Source organism: Equus asinus, chromosome 14 (genome assembly GCF_041296235.1).
Source record: "Equus asinus isolate D_3611 breed Donkey chromosome 14, EquAss-T2T_v2, whole genome shotgun sequence".
In the NCBI taxonomy this organism is placed as follows: domain Eukaryota; kingdom Metazoa; phylum Chordata; class Mammalia; order Perissodactyla; family Equidae; genus Equus; species Equus asinus.
The window spans coordinates 1,962,032-1,980,357 of NC_091803.1; the positions used below are offsets into that span (position 1 = coordinate 1,962,032).

Below are 18,326 nucleotides of genomic sequence, written 5' to 3' on the forward strand. Positions count from 1 at the left end.
CTTCACCCATCCACTCCTCCATCATCCATCCAACCAGCCATCCACCAGCCATCGATCTATATGTCCCTCTGTCCATCCATCCATCCATCCATCCACCCATCCACACATACATATAGAGCATCTCCTTGGGCCAGATGCTATTTTGGTGGGTGAACGTGGAGTTCAACCCTGGCTTAGATGGCACTGCTCCTGGTACAGCCAGCTCTCTTCCTGCCTCCAGTCACGATCCCCCGCCACGACACAGAGGAGGACGGCCGCATGCAGATGAACAAGATCCGGGCACATCTCATCGGCGCCTTCAAGGAGCAGTTGGAGATGCGGCGCAGCCTGGTGGAGCTGGAGAATACCCACATGGAGCTGCACATCGATGTGTCCCGCCACCTGCTGACCATTGCCGAGTGAGCGCGCCTGCCCGTGGCCACCACCCAGGGCCCCCGTGCCGTCCCTCCCAATGGGGCAGGGAGGCCAGCAAGGACCAGAGGGGGCCACTGGTGGGAACTCCTGCTTTGCTTGCTGTCCAGCCTCCCTCTCCTGCCTGCAGGTCCCCAAGGGAGACTCTAGCCAGGGGCACCCTCTCTTCCAGGCAGGACCTGGTCCGTCCCTCTCTGGCTCTCCTGTACCTGTAGTTAGGCTGGACCAGGTGGGAGGAGGCGTCCGGTCCTTTTGCTCTCTCTCTCACAGGCTAGAGCTCAGAGCCAGCCCTGCAGGTCAGCTAGGATCAAGCCTAATTCACAGAGGACGCTGTGGAGGCTCTGAGGGGATGTGGGTGTGCCCCGAGTTACACATCCATTGGCCAGGGCTCTTTCAACCATTCCGCACCTCCTGCTTGTTCACTCCTACGGGGAGTGGACTGACCACGTGTAGAGGGACTTACCAGGCAGCGTGTCATCCAGGCAGGGGCACACATGAGGGCGAGAGGCACAGCTATTAACAATGTCACGGGGTGGGGGGGTGGGCCCAGTGGTGCAGCAGTTAAGTGTGCACGTTCCGCTTTGGCGGTCCACGGTTCGCTGGTTCAGATCCTGGGTGTGGACATGGCACTGCTTGGCAAGCCATGCTGTGGTAGGTGTCCCACATATAAAGTAGAGGAAGATGGGCACGGATGTTAGCTTAGGGCCAGTCTTCCTCAGCAAAAAGAGGAGGATTGGCAGCAGATGTTAGCTCAGGGCTAATCTTCCTCAAAAAAAAAGAAAAAAAAAAAACCAGAACAATTACACGAGGACAGCGGGTGTCACCCGGGACTGCCCTGGACAAACTAGGACACAGAGCTACGCCCTACGGGTGCCTTATACAGGGCTGTGATTTAAGTCCATTTCTTCTCTAATCCTTCCCACATTTCTCCTCCTCCGCCTCCTCCTTCCGTTCTGTTTATTTTCTTAATTGCACAAACGGCATGGTCCCTGCACTTGAGGAATTCTAAATAAGAGGAAGTGGTCTCTCCATCCTATCCTCGGCTCCCCTTCCTGGCTCCCTCTGGGCCGCCTCTCTCGCAGTTTCCCTGTGATCCTCGTGATGTAGATTCCGTCTGGCAGCCTCATGCGAACCCTGAGCGGGGGTCATCGTGGTTGATCCTCACAGAGCCCCACGGTGTCCTCTGTCATCCAAGTTTTACAGCCCAGGGGATGAGGCTCAGAGAGGGCGCATTTACAACGCAGGTGGCCCAGGGTCACCGGCCGACCTGAGCGGATCTGGGGGTGGCGGCCGGGTGGGTGGCTGCAGAGCCCGGCCCTTAGTCATCAGCTGATCCTGCTGCAAACATTTAGGCTTCTCTATTTCCTCCCAGTTTTTGTTCAGACCTTTATGCTTTTACAAATATAGAGGAGATCGTATAGCAGACCCAATTCTGTCCCATTTTCATGCCTCTGCCTGTGAGTAGACCAGCCGGGGCCGATAGGGCCTGGGGGACAGGAGGTGCCAGCCTCCCAGCCCAGTGTGGCTCGCACTCTGACCCCAACCTCTCTGTCTGGCTGCAGCTGGGAGCGGGAGAAGACCCAGCAGCACGCACACGGGGACAAGACGCCCGCCAGAGATGAGGAACCGGCAGAGGCCAACGCAGACACCGGCGAGGGCGAGTCCATGGACCCTCATGAGGTGGCTCTGGCCAGGGAGGAGGTCAACATGCTTCTGGCCGAGCAGCGGAAAACCGCGGCCCTCAAGGTGGGGGAGAGGGCCCGGGCGCGTCCACATCCCAGCAATGGTGACGAGAGTTGCTAACACTTACTGATCACTGCCAGTGCGCCAGCCCTCTCACAGCAGTCCCATGGAGCAGGGCCGATCATGACCGTTCTATAGATGGGCAAACCACGGCTCGGAGAGATGAGGTAAATTGTCCCAAATCCCCAGAGAGCAGGAGGAGTACAGCTGGGACCTGACCAGGTCTGACTTCAGGGTCTGTGTCCCTTGATGTTAGAGTTATACTTGGGGGCTGCAGGGGCCAGTGCGCAGGGCAGGAGGCCCCTGGGGGAACAGGGGAGCCAGTGGCCATGGCAGTAGAGCATGAGTGGGGTCCACTGAGACCCCCCACTCGCCTGGGATAGCCAGCTCCTCTGCCTGGACCGGCAGGGCCTCCAGCTCCCAGAGGTCCGGGCAGTTGCCGCCTTGCAGGTGAGCCGGCTCCTCTCGGCAGAGTGCCTCCCATCGGCATCTCGCTCGCTCTCCCTGAGCCTGGTCTCGGGCATGTGACACGAGGACAGGGACCCGGCTGGCTGGAGGACTCCCAGACTCCGGGTTCCTCTGAGGAGAAAGGAGTCTTCTCATATTCGTGTTTTCCAAGACGAGCCAGCTATTTATCTGAGCTATTTATGGAACAGCTAATTGTCTCACACTCACACTTCGGAGAAGTGACAGGACTGACGGAGAGCTGGCTGCCCTTCCGCCCGTCAGTTAACTGTTCGCAGGCGGATTTTCAGGCAAGTGGAGAAAGCGCCTGACGATGCCACGTTGCTAAAAGCAGGCGGCGTTTATTTCACTTAAAAGCTACGTAGGCACCCGAGGCCGTCTTACCATTACCGCCTCTGCCCGGGGCGATCCGGAGATTCCCCGATCTCGCTTCGCTCAGACCAATAATGTGCATCGGCAGAGAGCATGCGTGACCTTCCAGAGCCCAGCGTAGACACTGAGACGCAGTGCAGCATGTGAACATGACTCAGTCAGTCAATCAGTCGATCAATTAATCAGTCCCAAACAAATCGGTGTTCTAGATATCCAGCCCAATGCCGGGCCCCGGAGACATAAAGATGAACGAGATACTCTCTGTGACTTAGGCTCACGGGCTACTGGGAAGAGACACCAACACAACTGTGCACGAGTCAGTGTGGTAGCACGATGACAGATGTACGGACAGGATGCTGGGAGCTGGCCCAGGGGGCTGTCGATTCAGCTAGGGGGCCAGGAGGACGGGAGGATGGTGCTGGGGGAGCTGAGTCGACTCCTCCCACGTGGTCCCCTCTCAGTCCCAGAGGATGGGGAAGCAAGAGGCTGGAGCACGTCCCCCTCGGCTGCCCTGGGAGTTTGCGTCCGACCGGATCCTGGGACATGACTCTGGCAGTGACCTGCACTGCATCTCAGTTACTTGGTTAGCACAGTGTTACTGTCTGGGGCCTAGACGGAGTGACGTGGTGCGGTGGGAAGCTTGGGTGTCGGCTTAGCCGGGCCGTGCTACCCTGTGATTCAGTCAAACACAGATCCGGGTGCTGCTGTGAAGGGGTCGGTAGACGTGGCTAATGTCTATGACCAGTTGACTGTGAGTAAAGGTTATCCTGGATAATGTGGGTGGGCCTTGTCCAATCAGTTGAAAGGCCTTAGCAGCAGAAGCGGGTTTCTCAGAGAAGAGAAGATTCTGCATCTGGACTGCAGCACCGGCTCCTGCCTGAGTTTCCAGCCTGCCGGCCTGCCCTACAGATCATGATTGTGCCAGCCCACAATCACACGAGCCAGTTCTTTAACACAAATCTCTTTACACACACACAGGCATATAGCTATGTATATGTGTGTTACCCTCTCCAGTTGGTTCTGTTTCTCTAGAGCCCTGACTGGCCCATTGGCCCGTAGAGGAAGGTTACAGGTCCCAGGCAGATCTCCTGGGGCTCCAGCTGGGTTTCTGGGGGCGGGAGCAGTTCCCAGTGGCTGTCATGGGCCGCCTGGGCCTCTCGTCTCCCTGCTCCCGCTCAGGCCCTGCTTTGGTTGGAGCGAGGCAGGCCCTCGGTTGTAGACGAGATATCTGTAACGTGGTGGTGGACGTAGGAGGCGCCCTCAGAGAAGCTCCAGGAGCACCAGAGACTGCTTCTGAAGGCTGCATAGTGTGAAAGCGTGTGGCACAGGTTTCCTGTAGCCGGCACAGCGGGCAGGGGAGACACACCCTGGGGTGTGTGCTAAAATATAGCATATTCATAGAAAATTCGAGGGACAGTAAGGAGATGCAGATCAGGAGATGACTCATGGAAAAGATAGTTTCTTTGTCACAGGTCCCAAGAGGAGGGGGCGCACGATGCTGTGCAGGGCCACGTGGGGCGCACCAGGGCCAGTCAGGAGGCAGAGGGAGTGGGGAGCTGCGGGCAGGAGCCTTTATTGGGGTTTCCCTGGGAGGAAGGTGGGGCAGGGTGGGCAGGCTTAGGACTGGCTGGTCTGGATAATTCCAGTGGGCTCTGGGGCGTAGAGGCTGTCCCCAGTTGTCTGGTACCCGGCCTGGGTGATGAGGGCCTGAGTGTGGGGGCCCCGTGGAGGAGGGTGGGGCGTGGGCTCTGGTTGGCTGGTTTGCACATGAAAGGTGCGCTCATAGGCGAGTGGTTTGCCTCTTTTAGGACTCGGCTGACCCTGGGAGGGGCAGTCCCTGCAGGCTGAGCGGGGCCCCACAGGTCAGGGCATCAAATACAGACAATAAAGGATGCAGTTAACATGGCTGACAGCCACACGTCCTCAGAGCCAGTCACCCCCATGTTTGCGTGAGTGCGACTTGCAAACCCAGGCATGTGAGGACGAGCAGACCTGGGAGCAGAGGGCCCCCGGGCGTCCGCCCTGAACCCCTGGTCTCTCCGCCAGGCCGGGCTGGAGCAGCGGCTGGCCGACGCCAAAAAGAAGGCCTCGCAGATGGAGAAGCTGCTGCCCCAGCAGGTGGTCAGCGAGGACCAGAGGGAGGTGCTGCGGCTGCTGTGCAGGGCGCACGAGCTGGAGGTGGAGAACACGGAGCTGCAGGCCCACGGCCTGCGCAGCAAGAACCTGCTGTGCCAGAAGGACCTTGTGATCCGATGCTACCACCAGCACCGGCTGCTCTGCGAGCACATCATCCAGGACCAACGGCAGCTGCTTCAGGGTGAGCCCGCCCAGCCCGCCCCGCCCCGGCACCGCTGGCTTTCAACATTGCTGTTTCTGGAGAGAGTAGGCGGAGTACTTGATCAAAAAAAAAAAAACTCAGTCCCAAATGGCAGGCCAGCAGACGCCTGTCTCCCTGCGGTCCCACCCCTGCCCGGCCCACTGCTCCCAGCCGTCTGCACGTCCCCTGTAGATGGTCTGTGCAATGCGTGCGCACGTAAACGGAGTTTTTACACTAACAGGAGCGCGCCGTGCACACTGTCCAGTGCTCTCCTTCTCTCGCTTACCTGGATGTCCTGGAAACTGCTTTATAAGAGCACGGCGACCTGCCTCGTCTGCGGAAACGCACTGGGTTTTTTAACCATCTCTGCAGGGGACGCTTGGGGTGTCTGTTACTACTCCCCCTCTTTCCCTCATGTGCTCTCCGTGGGCGGCGGCTCGGAGGCTGCCTCTCCTTCCTGTCGTCCCTTAGCTCCTGCCTCCGACTTTCTCTTCTTTCTTGACTTCCTATTTTGATAGAATTTGAGATTTAGAGAGAAATTGCAATACTACAGAGAATTCCTCCAGATTCTAAGGATTAACGTTTTTCACTTTTTTTTTTTTTTTTTTGAGGAAGATTAGCCCTGAGCTAACATCTGCCGCCAATCCTCCTCTTTTTGCTGAGGAAGACAGGTCCTGAGCTAACATCCGTGCCCATCTTCCTCTACTTTGTATGTGGGACGCCTGCCACAGCATGGCCTGCCACGTGGTTCCGTGTCTGCACCCGGGATCCAAACCAGAGAACTCCAGGCCACTGAAGTGAAACGTGCGTGCTTAACTGCTGCCCCACCGGGCTGGCCCCTGTTTTTCACTTTTATTTCACATTTTCTCTCTCTTTCTGTGTTTCTTCCTCCTAAGCCATTTTGGGATGCCCTTAAATACTGTAGAGTATCTTTTCTAAGACAAGGGCAGTCTTTTCTATCACCCGGGATATTGACAGGGATGTGGTGTTAATTGACAGGCCTCCTTTGAATCGTGCCTGGTGCCCCTGCAATGTCCCCTGGATGGCCATTGCATTCAGTTGTCACCTCTTGCTTTTTCTGAATTCACTGGTGACCCAAGCAGCTCACTGGGACAACAGGATGGCTGCGTCAAACTGAGGTTACCAACGTCACCAGAGGACGTGGAAACTTCCAGAAACCAAGTGCTCTCTTGAGCTTCATTTAGGATTGGTTGTGGGGTGGGGGAACCCCACACGGTTCCTCTCCCTCCCACCCCGTGGAGTTGCCACAGAGCGTGGAGCAGTTACACAGGCCTCCCCTCGATTTCTTTGTGTGTCTGTAGCAGGTGGTGACTTCGAGGAGCACACGGTGGGGAACAGGAAAGGAGCTGAGGCTCGTCGTCTGTGCCCGGCTCCTGTTCCCTCCTCCATTATGTGCTCCCTCTGAGCTCATGCCGGGCTCTCTCTTTGTCACCAGATGCGGGGGGAAGAGGAAAGGAATTAACACCTGTTCTTTTACCGTTTCGTTCACTCGTTCAGTCATTTGACAAACCTTTTTGGAACGCAGGTGTTGAGCAGTAGGCAGGACCTGTCCTCGTGGAGCCGCTGGTCTCCTTTGGGGTGGCAGACACAGATAGCTAATCGCAGAATTACGTAATTTCAAACCGGGACGAAAGCCATAAAGGAGACACGCAGAGAGCCCTGGGAACAGAAGATGGGCGCTGGCCCGACCTCGTCCGAGGGGTCGAGATCAGAGAAGGTTCTGGGAAGAGACGACACTCGAGCTGTGACCTGAAGGACGAGGAGGCCTCAACTAGGGAGAGTGGAGCACAGCTGAGGCCTCAGTGCACGCGTGTGTCACGTTTGGGGCTGGGAGGAGCTTGGTGTGTTCACACGTCGTCATCATCATCATCATCATTGTATTTTTACGGTGAACACTTATTTAGGCTGAGGAATGAGTTCTCCTTTGGGGAGGCATCTCTCGGGTCCTTTTATAATGGGAACAAGGCACTTTATTTTAAAAAAAACTATAGGGCCGGCCCAGTGGCACAGCGGTTAAGTGCGCACGTTCGGTTCTGGCAGCCCGGGGTTCGCCAGTTCCGATCCTGGATGCGGACATGGCACCGCTTGGCACACCATGCTGTGGTAGGCGTCCCACATATAAAGTAGAGGAAGGTGGGCATGGATGTGAGCTCAGGGCCAGTCTTCCTCAGCAAAAAGATGAGGACTGGCAGCAGATGTTAGCTCAGTGCTAATCTTCCTCAAAAAAAAACAAAAACAAAAAACTGTAACGGCATTAAAGAATGTTTCGGAACAGAAAACAGGTAACCTATAACCTACCCCCTTTCTCGTCCCTGCCTGTAAGTGGTGGAATTTTGTCAGAGCTATAATTACGCCGTCTTTTAACTTCTGACTTCAACTTTGTTTGCCGAGGTAAAGTTTACAGGACGTAAAACTCACCGTTTTAACCATTTTAAAGTGTAGAACTCAGGGGCATTTAGCTCGCCCGCGGTGCTGTGCAACCATCACCTCTATCCAGTTCCAAAACATTCCCTCTAGTCGCTAAGAAACCGCGTAGCCGTGAAGCCCTCACTCCCCACCCCTCCCCCGGCCCCTTGGCGTCCGCGAATCTGCTTTCTGTCTCGGGGATTTGCCCATTCCGGACATTTCTTGTAAATGGGATCACTCACTGTGTGGTCTTTTGTGTCTGGCTTCCTCCGCCGTGTTGTAACGTGCGCCAGAACCCCACTCCTTTTCACGGCTGAGTAATATTCCATCGGCAGATCGCATTTTGTTTCTCTTTCTCCAGTTGGTGGACACTGGGTTGTTTCCACCCTCTGGCTGCTGTGAACATGGGTGTGCGAGATTTGTTTGAACCTGTTTTCAATTCTAGGAGTGGTTCTTTACCTTTTAAATTAAATGTTATTTATACTTTCGAATTGTTGATAATATTATTCTACTATTAAAGGCCATATGTGAACATCATAGAAAATTTTTACAATAGGGAGACTTATAAGACAGAAACCTCGCTCTCCAGAAAAAACCTCTTTTATAATTTCAAACTTCCAAGCCAGGATGCTGTCTTTCTAACAAGCGACGGTGCTCCCGCTGATCTCTGCCCCCTGACCTCTGCCCCCTGGCCCCCGCAGACGGCGGCATCCCAGAGCCAGAGCCGCTGGCCCAGCGCTACCGCCTGTACTCCCGCGAGCTGGGCGAGGGCGCGCTGCCCCGCCTGCTGCTGCTGCACTCCGTGCTGGCCAGCTCCCTGCGGGTGAGTCCGACCCGCCACCCGGGCCTGAGCCCCGCCTGTGCGCCAGGCCCCGTGGGGGGACCTGCCCCTGAAACGGATGGGGGAGACGGGAACCCCACGAACCAGGCTGCCCGGAGCCGGAAGCCCCCCCAGTGCTGGCCGGGCCGTGTCCTGGGGCTGGGGCTCAGGGAGGGCCCTGAAGCCCCGCTGGGTGGCGTCCCTGGGGCGGGTCTGTGTGCGGGTCCCCGCGTCTGTGACCCTTGGCTGTTGCTGACGATTCCACGTGGGAGACCAGAGGCCGATGGGGAGGAAGCCTGGGCGTGAGGTGCACCTTGTTAACTCGGTGACCCCAGAGAGGCTCCTCTGGGAACCTCAGCACGAGTCTCCCAGCTTTAATTCTTTCTTCTTGGGCTGTCACTTCTCCGGGGGGCGGGGGACCCTCTAGGCTCCCGCATGAGGACGGCGTCTGGTGCCCGTTCTGGTGCCGCCCTGGAGGAGAAGGCCCGGGGAGGGCTCTGCGTTCATTATTTAGACCAAAGCTGGTGTCACAGCTCCACCTGGGCCCTGGACGAGGCCTGGTGTCTCCCAGCCACAGACCCTCTGCTTTGCCATCTCGGGAGAAGACAGGAGACACTTCCAGGCTTCGGCCAGCGTGGCGGGGGGCAGGTGCCCAGAGTGTGGCGTGAGGGCGGGGGTCCAGGGATCCGTCTGTGTCTAAAGCCACTTCCCCATCCCCAGTAACAGAGGGACCAGCCACCGACATTGTAGCTTTGGAGGTCGTACCATGTGGCTCTGGATTGTTCTCAGCTTCCGCTGCTGCCATCCGGGACTGGCTCTCCTGGGTCCGCGGGTTCAGCCCCGACTCGGACATCTGGCTTCCCGCTTACGGAATGTCATTGCCACGTGCCCCGCTCTCCCACTCTCCCGTACACGTGGCTCAGAACAATCCCTTTCCTATAGTCTGTGTCGGGTCCCCAAGACCACGCGCAGGGTTGGTTCTTGAGAAGGACCCACAGAACTCAGAAAAGGTGTTGCTCCAAACGGAAACTCTGCCCCCATTAAACACTGACCACTCCTCCCCCTCCTCCTCCCCTGGCGCCCCCCATCCTACCTTCCGTCTCTAAGAATGTGACTCCTCCAGGTCCTCACGTAAGTGGGATCCTACGGGACTTGTCCTTTTGTGACTGGCTTGTTTCCTTCGGCTTGATGTCCTCAAGCTTCATCCGTGTTGTAGCAGGTGTCACAACCTCCTTCCTTTCAAGGCTGGATAACATGGCCTCGTGTGCATGGACCACACTGTGTTGATCCGTTCATCCCTCGGTGGGCACTGGGGTTGCTTCCAGCTCTTGGCGATTGTGATCATGCTGCTGTGAACACGGGTGTGCGAGGATCTGTCTGAGTGGCTGCTTTCGCTTCTTTGGGTACAGACTGAGGAGTGGCATTGCTGGGTCCCCCTGGCGGGTCTATGTTTGACGTTTCGAGGACCTGCGGACTTTTGAGGGTGCTCTGACAACAGCGTCTCCTTTGTGCCCTGTTTGTGCCTGAGGATCCAGGCCGCAGCCTGGCGCTCATCCCTGCACGGGGCCTCCTTTCTGTCTGGGGTGGATGTGCAACGGGAAATGAGCACATGGGCTGGCTCGCCAGCCTCCCTGCTGGGTGGTTTCCCCCGTGTGGTGGCCAGGAGGAAAGGGGACCCTCAGGGACCTCCACTCGACAGTGACACTGCTTGCCTGCGTCCACGGGCTGTGCCGCCTCCCGCAGCTCCTCTCTTTGGTCCCAGGATGGCTCCGTCCTGAGCCTGTCTCCCCCGCCGGAGGAGTCCAGCCGAGAGCAGCCGGACGACAGGAAGGACCTCCCGTGGGGGGCCCAGTTTGAGCCGATGCTGCTGGAGACGGACAGGTAACGCTTCCCCAGGTGTGTACAGAGCCCCCCCTTTCCTCCAGTGACGTGTGGCTAACGTCCCCTCCCTCGCGGCCTGTTTTAAGAAGGACGGGGACGTCCTAGGAGGTGCCTGCTGCCTGGAGCCATTCTGAGGTTGGGAGTTTGATGCTAAAAGACCCTTTTCACTTTCTCTGTATTTTTGTTCCCTGTCAGCCACTTCCTCCCACCCTCGGTGCTTTTTTCCCTTTTTCTCTTCTTTTTACTTTTTGTTTTGCTATTTCCCGTCACCCCAAAACTTAGACCGGTAAGTTGAAAACCCATCAGCTCGTCACCTAGTTTGAATAGTTAACATTTGGCCAGTTTTTGTCGTCGTCAGCTCGGGCTGCTGTGACAAAACACGCAGGCGGGACGGCTCTAACACGGGCGTTCATTCTCTCACATTTTAAAGTAAAACAAAAGCCTCGTGACCTTTCGCCCTCAGCAAGTTAGAGGGCGCTTCTAAAAATGGGGCGTTTCCCTCCACAACCACAGGCAGCCGTCAGCCCTGACAAAATTAGTGACACCTCCTGAACGTCACCCCGTCCCTGCCCGTGGTCGGATGCCCCCGTTCTGCCCCAAATGCCTTTGCAGCTGGTTTGCTCAAACCAGGATGCCGGGAAGGCCCAGACCGTGCGTTTGGCTGTAATGCCTACATCTAACCCACGCCATTCGGGGTAAGGAAGACCCCAGGGCTCCGGCAGAGGAGGGGCGATCCCCCCATTGCGTTCATGCGTGTGTGTGCCTGTGCACACGTGCATTTGCGCGTGTCCGCACACTGCATGTGTTTTGCATGAGTGCATGTGTGCTTTTTTGTGTGTGTTTTACACGGGTGCATGTGCGTGTTTGTGGATGTGTGTGCATAGAAACAAAGTGCCCGCGTGCCCCCTACATCGAGACCAGATGCCCGTCCACGGGCTCCTGGTCGACACCTGTGTGAACCTGGGGCTCAACCCACTGACTGGAGAAGCCAGGCTTCCAGCCCTCTGCCCAGGGCGGCTCGTGGGCAGGCTGTGAGCCAGCCCAGGGCCCTCCGCCTCGATCCTCAGGCTGGAGAGGAGGCGGGCTCGGCCTCGCCTCTTCCAGACCCGTACCTGCGGCAGCAGCCCGGGCTGGGGTCAGACCGCAGGCTGAACCACCTCGAGCCGCGAGCTAGGATGATGCTCCCTGTTCAAGACGGCGGGAGAGGAGCTGGGAACCCTGGCCGACGGGTTAGGCTGGCGCCACCCACGGTCCAACCTGAGGGACCCAAGCCAGGTTCCCATGGCAACGACAGAGGCCCGCCACAGGCGCCTCAGCAGGCTTGAGTCCCTGGGACCCTGTCCGTGGACGGTTGGCGGGCAGCCTGTAAGCCGGGCCAACCAGGGCTGGACTCTTGGGTGTGCCAGCCCCCCACCCCTGACCTTGGTCCAGAGAGTGTCTTCTCTGAGCCTCAGGTGCCTCATCTCCAGGTGGGTCAACAGTACCTCCCCCGAGGGCCTGTCAGTGCCTGATGTGCACACAGTAACTAGAGCTGCGGTTATGATGACAATGCAAATGCAAGGGGGCGGAGGAGGAGAGCTGACCCGTCTGCCTCGCTCAAGCAGGACTCCGGTACAGGAGTTGTGCTTCTTTCCCAATTTCTCTCCTAACTTTCCAGTTGCTGTTGGTTCTGAGTCAGTCAGAATGCTTTTGGCTGCAGGTAACAGAATTCCTAAGGAGAGTGATCTAATCGAAACAGATGTGTATTGCCTGATGAGAATTTGGGAGGTGGGTGGACCTGGGGTGTTTAATTCAGTGACTCGGTGATGCCCATGAGGCCCTAGGCGTTCACCATCTCTCTGTTGCGCTGGCCCTGGCATGTAAATAATGTCTCCTCTTCTGGTCAAAAAGGCTGCCACAGCTCCATAGATCACACCTTCATATCACCACATCTAAAAGAGGAAGGGAGAGGCTGGGGTTTCTTTCTCATCTGGGAGAAAAATCCTTTCCAGAAGCTCCCCTGGTAGATGTGTCCTGACAACTCATTGGATGAAACTTCATCACGTGCTCACTCCTGGGCCGGTTCCCTAGGAAGAAAGGCAAAGAGGACCATGACAGGCTTGGGCCCACTGTGACCCATTTCCCGGGGCCAGACACACTGTCACACCAAACATCACTGGGGCTTGTTATCGAGAGAGACGGGCACTGGCTGCTGGGTGGGCAAACAGCAGTGTCTGCCAGACCTCACGACCTACTCACTAAGCACCTACTATGTGTCAGGTACTGAAATGTGAGCAAGATGGACACCGTCCCCGTCCTCAAAGGGCCATCCCTGTGGGTGCGAGGGGCAGGTGAGGCGAGGGTGAAGATTGCTCCCTGACCCCCAGGGAGGTTCTCCTGTCGCAGCCACCTCTCCTCTCTCCACGTGGGCTGGCTGGGGCCTTCCACCTGCTGTGGCGCGTTTGTGGAGGGCCGCGCTCTGGGCGCGTGCACAATCTCATTGCACACGTGCACACAGGCTCGGAGTGGCCCGGGGTTCACCGAGAGGCTCGCCGTGAGCACGTGTCTCCAGTCCCTGCTCCTGGCCACGGCGTTGCGCTGCCCTGTGCTCACCGGTGGCACCCAGGGGCCTTGCCAGCCCATGCAGCCTCAACACGCCACCATCAGCAAGCTCCTAACAGCCTTCACTGTCAGAAGTCCCTTCCCCATCCAACAGCCAAAGTCGTCCACACATGGTCCTGTTCAAACTCATGTGGCTCTGCCCCATCCTCCTCTCCTTGCTGTGCCTTGAATGTGCCAAGCTGGTCCCTGCCCCAGGGCCTTTGCCTGTGCTGTGCCCCCTGTCTGGAATATTCTCCCTGCAGCACTTGGCATGGCTCTCATTCTCGTTGTCTGGGTCTCGGCTTACGTGTTCCCTCCTGTTCTGTTTCCACCCCTGCTGACTGGGGGTACTGCCGTCCAGTTCTTGCACTGACCACCCAGCGTTGACATTAGGTCTCACCCGTTCTGGGCTCCCTTCTCCACAGGACCGTCCCCACAGCAGATGCCGCCTGCCGGTGGAGTCCCCAGGCCACCTGCACGTCTGTCTGTCTGGGTTCCCACAACCCTCTCGGGTTTGGTAATTCCCTAGAATGACCCATAGAACTGCGAACCACGCACGCCCGGCTCTGGGTGCATCCTGCCCGGGCAGGTGACCGCGTGAGGACCAGGGTGGGTCAGGTGCAGGAGGGGGTGGTGAATGAGCCTCACGTGGCCCCAAACCACTCACCCGGACCCCGTGTGTAGCCGCAGGGACCGGGGGCTCCAGCTCTGGTTCGCTCCGGCCTGCGACGGAGGGCTGTGGGCCTGGCGGCCGACTCTGCTCGCGCCTCTGTGTTTCATCCGCAGCGACGGGTCCAAGTCATCGAAAGCCACGCTGTCGAAAAAGCCGGGAAAGCAAGATTCCCTTCTCCCTCCGTCTTCCCTCAGCGTCCTGCTAACGCCTCCAGTCCATGAGGTCGGTGTGCGCGGCGCTAACCAGGGCCCTGGGGAGGCCTCCCTTCCCCAGCAGGGTCACTGGAGCCCCGTCAGAGCTGTGCCAGGCCAGGGTCGAGTCAGGGAGAAGCTTCTGGAAGGAGGACTCTCCTTAGGCAGCCATCACGAGGGCAGTGACCACCCCCTGAGCCTGGCGCTGACCGATGTGTTTCAGTTGCCGAGTCAATGTCCTGGGGCTGCCGCCCAAAGCACACAGACGTTTGTCCCCTCCCAGCTCTGGAGGCCAGCAGTGTGGGATCCAGGGGTCGCAGGGCCCGCTCCCCCAAAAGGCTCCAGGGGAGGCTCGGTCCTGCCTCTTCCAGCACCTGGCGTTCCTTGGCTGGTGGCCGCGTCCTCAATCTCTGCCTCTGTCTTCTCACGGCCTCCTCGTCTCTGCATCTCTCTGTTCTCTTCGTGTAAGGACACCAGTCCTGGGGTTTAGGGCCACCCTCAGCCCAGGATGCTCTCGTCTTGAGATCCGTAACTCAGTCACATCTGCAAAGACCCTCTTTCCAAGGAAGTTCCCGCTCTGAGGTCCTGGGTGGACGTGGCTGGGAGGGCGCCGTCCCCCTAGAGACACTCGCCAGCCACGTGAGGCCGGGGTGCTATGCCCTTGGGTCACAGACAAGGAGACTTAGAGAGGCCAGCGGCCGCTCTGTGAGCACTGGCTCCTCGTGGCTCGGCTGTGGGTGGGGGTGACTGCGTCCTCCCGTGGGCTTAAATGAGTGAAGGACTTAGAAAGCGCTGTGCGGGCTCCTGTGACCTCCCAGGGTCCCCTCCTCCAGGGTGTGGGTGCTTTCTGGGCTCAGTTTCATCTAACGGCTGACAGCTTGGGCTCAGGAATCAGCCAGGCCTGGGTTCAGATCCCTGCTCTGCCCTTCGCTAGCTGTGTAACCTTGGGAAAGTTGCTTCACGTCTCTGAGCCTCTGTTTCTCCACTTGTAAAATGGTGGATCCAGGAACCTCAGGGCTGTGCGAGATTCAAGGAAACAAGGTACAAAGGAGGAGGCCAGTCCTTCCTCTGGAGGAACCTCAGAGGGGCCCTTTCTCCTCCCCCTGAGATACTCCACGGCATCCTCTTCTCATTCCCGGTCTTACTCAGTCTCCAACCTGAACTCCCGTGTCCCCTCCACTTCCTTCTATCCCTCTGTGGCGCCGTCACAGTCTCTCTCCTGGCCGGGCGGCGGGAAACCCAATGGCAGATGTCAGAATCTCTGGCAGATGGGTGGGCTCTGGGAAGGAGGCAGCTGGGAGCCCGCACAGCTGGTAGTTTTGGTCTTTTCTCGTGAACCGTTATTCAGAGGCTGTTAGTACTCAGTACTACTCGTAACGGCAGAAGGAGTGGTCTCTGGATGCTTCTGGCCGCCTGCGTCGGGTCTCTGTGCCCCCTGCCCTTGCCGAGTGCTGGCGAGTTAGGGTTCCTCAGGAGAAGCCCTCGTCAGCGACGCTGGGAGCAGCCCTTGGGTGGGGCGACCTGAGGTCTGAGGGCGTCCAGGCCTGCCGGGCTCCATCACATGCCCACCTTGGCCCTTGTTCCACCCCAAACGGTCTTCCCCTAAATCGACTACTTGCCTGGAGTCGCTGTCTCCGAGTCTGCTCCTGGGGGCCCACCCGGGGGCCGTGGGGACAGCCGGTGACGCCCGGCCGCCCTGCTGTCTCCTGCAGAAGCCGGGCTCCCTGCCCGCGGAGAGGTTGGCACCCAGCCTGCGCTCCCCGGGAGGCCCGGAGCCGGGATCCCCACGGACAGCGGAGGCCCCGCTCAGCGCTCGGGCACTCAAGGAGATGGCCGCCAGCACCAAGAGCATCGCCCGCATCGCGGCCACCCGGCGCTCCCGGGCGCAGGACCGCGAGGCCGGCAGCGGCCGCTCCTCCCGCCACCTTCCGGAGGAGGTGGCCCCGGGCCCCAGCCCGGCGGACAGGAGGTGGCCTCACGCCAGCCTGTGCAGGGACCGCTCCGGGGAGAGGAAGGCCAGGAGCCAGCGGTCGCCCTCCGTCACGTGGAGCGTGCAGCCGGTGGGTGGACACTGCCCGGCGCTCGGGTCCCAGGGGTCAGGGACGGACCTCTCAGAGTCACGGGGGGCGCAGGGGCCCTGACGCCTGGGGGATGGAAGCAGAAACCGGAGCCTCCACATCCCTGTTTCCATCTCCCCCTCCTTCAGATCCGAAGCCACATGTGCACGTGTTTTACGCAGCTAGAATCCCCTGGAAATCTAGCTTTGTGCCCTGGATTTTTTCTTTAACATTATTCCATAAATTTTCATGCATCTACATAGTATTTGTATTTTAACCTAAAAAAAGGACCTGCCTCGGTTCTGAAACACAGCGCTAAGCGACGCTGGTGTGACAGGCGAGCTGCGAAGCGTGAACCACCGGGAGACGGTCCTTGGCCGCGGTGTCCACACAGGCCGGCCGCGGGCCCTCCGATGACACCCGCCACACGCCATCCCGTTCCGTGGCCGCTGTGTGGTTTTCGGTTCCCCTTTAAACGGCCACTCGGCCTGTCTTTCATTTTAGCCTGTTATGCAGAATGCTTCAGGGTCCCCCTGTGAAGGGTATTTTTCATTTCTAATTCCTTTCTTGGGATGTCGGACAATGAAAAGTGGAAGAGTCCTAGCGAAGTAGGAATAGGCAAAAATGAGAGCGTCTCCACGGCGTCAGAGAGAGAGGTTCATTGTAAGGAACTGGCCCGTGCAATCATGGAGGCCGACAAATCCCAGATCAGCAGTCGGACAGCTGGAGTCCCAGGAGAGCCGATGTTTCGGTTCAAGTCCAAATGCGGGAAAACGCCAACGTCCCGGCTCAAGGCAGTCAGGCAGGAGGAGTCTCTGTTACTCCCAGGAGTCTTTTGTGCTCTTCAGGCCTTCAACTGATTGGGTGAGGCCCACCCCGATAGGGAGGCCCATCTGCTTTGCTCAGGCAAACATTAACCATCACAGGGGGTTTAGATGAGAACCCCCTCCATGGGGGTGGGGGAGTTGAGCAGGGAAAATGGGAGGGACAAACAGCCAGGAGAGCATCGTTCCCGCATTCATTCATTCTTCCCTGGGGGTTGAAGGAGAATGTGAGTAGTGATTCTGTCCTTTGAGTTCACTGAGGCACCCCGCGTGCGTAGAACAGTCTGGCACACAGTAGGCGCTTAATCAGTGCATGGCTTCAGCTCAGAATAACCTTGACGCTTCATTCCTCCCCACCTGCTCCCCTCTCCTGCTGTGTGATTTCTCCCTGCAGGCGATGGAGAAGCTTCAGCCCCCCTCCATGGACCATTCGGCTGAGAGCCGGCTGCCCCCTGTGCTCCCTAAGCTGTCCAAGTCATCGGGAAAGAGCTTCTTCCCTGCTGTCCCAGCGGCCTCCAAGATAAAGCCCAGCCTCAGTTTCCATGCAGGTAGAGGATCAAAAAAAGAAAAAGAGTGTCAGGGTTTTTTCTGTATCTTGAGACTCTTCCCCTCCTCTCAAATGTAAATCTTTGGAAAGTGTGGCCCTTTGGGCTGTTATCAGTTGTCTGCTCTTTGGTGTGAATGAGTTTCAGGCGTTAGGGGCAGTGAGTGGGCCAAGGCCTCCAGCTTCATCAAAAGAAATATTTACAGAGGCATCAATTTTGTTTCTGGCCCGCCTGACACCCTAGTAGAGTTTAAAATAATGATTAAAATTGTGCATGTATGACGGGCTGCCGTTATTCAGTCTGTACCCTTGACCCCTACGGCTTCTTTCAGGATACGAAGGTTTGAATCCTGGCTCCTGTGCTGGGTGTCGTTACAAAAATAGTATATGCTCATTGTGCAAACTTGGGAATATCGAGAAAATTATAAATCAGAAAAAAACCACTTGTACACCCCACCACCCAGACACGATAAGACGACTTCCTCACCGTGGGTGGACAGTGACGGGAGCGTCTCTCCCCCATTCTAGGATATGGGGGTTGTTTCCGGTTTGTCACAAGAGCAGACGGGTGGACGTCAGTGTTTAGAAAGGTGCGTGGCAGTCTGACGGCCCCGCAGCTTGTGACCCGTGGCCTGCATTCTGTCTTTCTCACAATGTGCATTTAGCCCTTCCAGTGGCTCACTGTCATTATATTTACAAAAGCAGCCGTCCAGCAGAGCTCGGTGAAGACAGACCGGGACAGACCAGCGAGCCCGACCTCTTCAGGGGTGGTCAAGACGGCCTGTGTCGCTGTTATCCCCACGGTACAGAGGAGTAAATGGAGGCACAGAGACCTTAAGGGACTTGCCCAAGGTGGCACAGCTGGGAGGGGCAGAGCCGGGATTCAAAGCCAAGTAGGCTGGCTCTGACCCCCACCTCCAGACGTCCTTTCGTGTCCTGTTTGATTAGAGTTGCGTCTTCAGGGTCATCTTTAGGGCTCTCGGCATACGCTTCAACAATGGTGGAAGCAGCGGACACTCCC

The 18,326-nt window shown here is 57.8% G+C and overlaps 1 protein-coding gene across 1 annotated transcript in view; it reads left to right on the forward strand.

Annotated features, from left to right (window-relative positions):
* LOC106834790 (kinesin-like protein KIF19) overlaps nucleotides 1-18,326 on the forward strand; it is a 53,056-nt gene that overhangs the window by 25,457 nt on the left and 9,273 nt on the right. Inside the window, exons 11-18 of the mRNA XM_070485377.1 lie at nucleotides 221-398; nucleotides 1,974-2,157; nucleotides 5,038-5,308; nucleotides 8,437-8,558; nucleotides 10,318-10,436; nucleotides 13,803-13,911; nucleotides 15,593-15,940; nucleotides 17,156-17,309. Of these exons, the coding sequence (XP_070341478.1) occupies nucleotides 221-398; nucleotides 1,974-2,157; nucleotides 5,038-5,308; nucleotides 8,437-8,558; nucleotides 10,318-10,436; nucleotides 13,803-13,911; nucleotides 15,593-15,940; nucleotides 17,156-17,309 (1,485 nt within the window). The remainder of the gene's footprint in view (nucleotides 1-220; nucleotides 399-1,973; nucleotides 2,158-5,037; nucleotides 5,309-8,436; nucleotides 8,559-10,317; nucleotides 10,437-13,802; nucleotides 13,912-15,592; nucleotides 15,941-17,155; nucleotides 17,310-18,326) is intronic.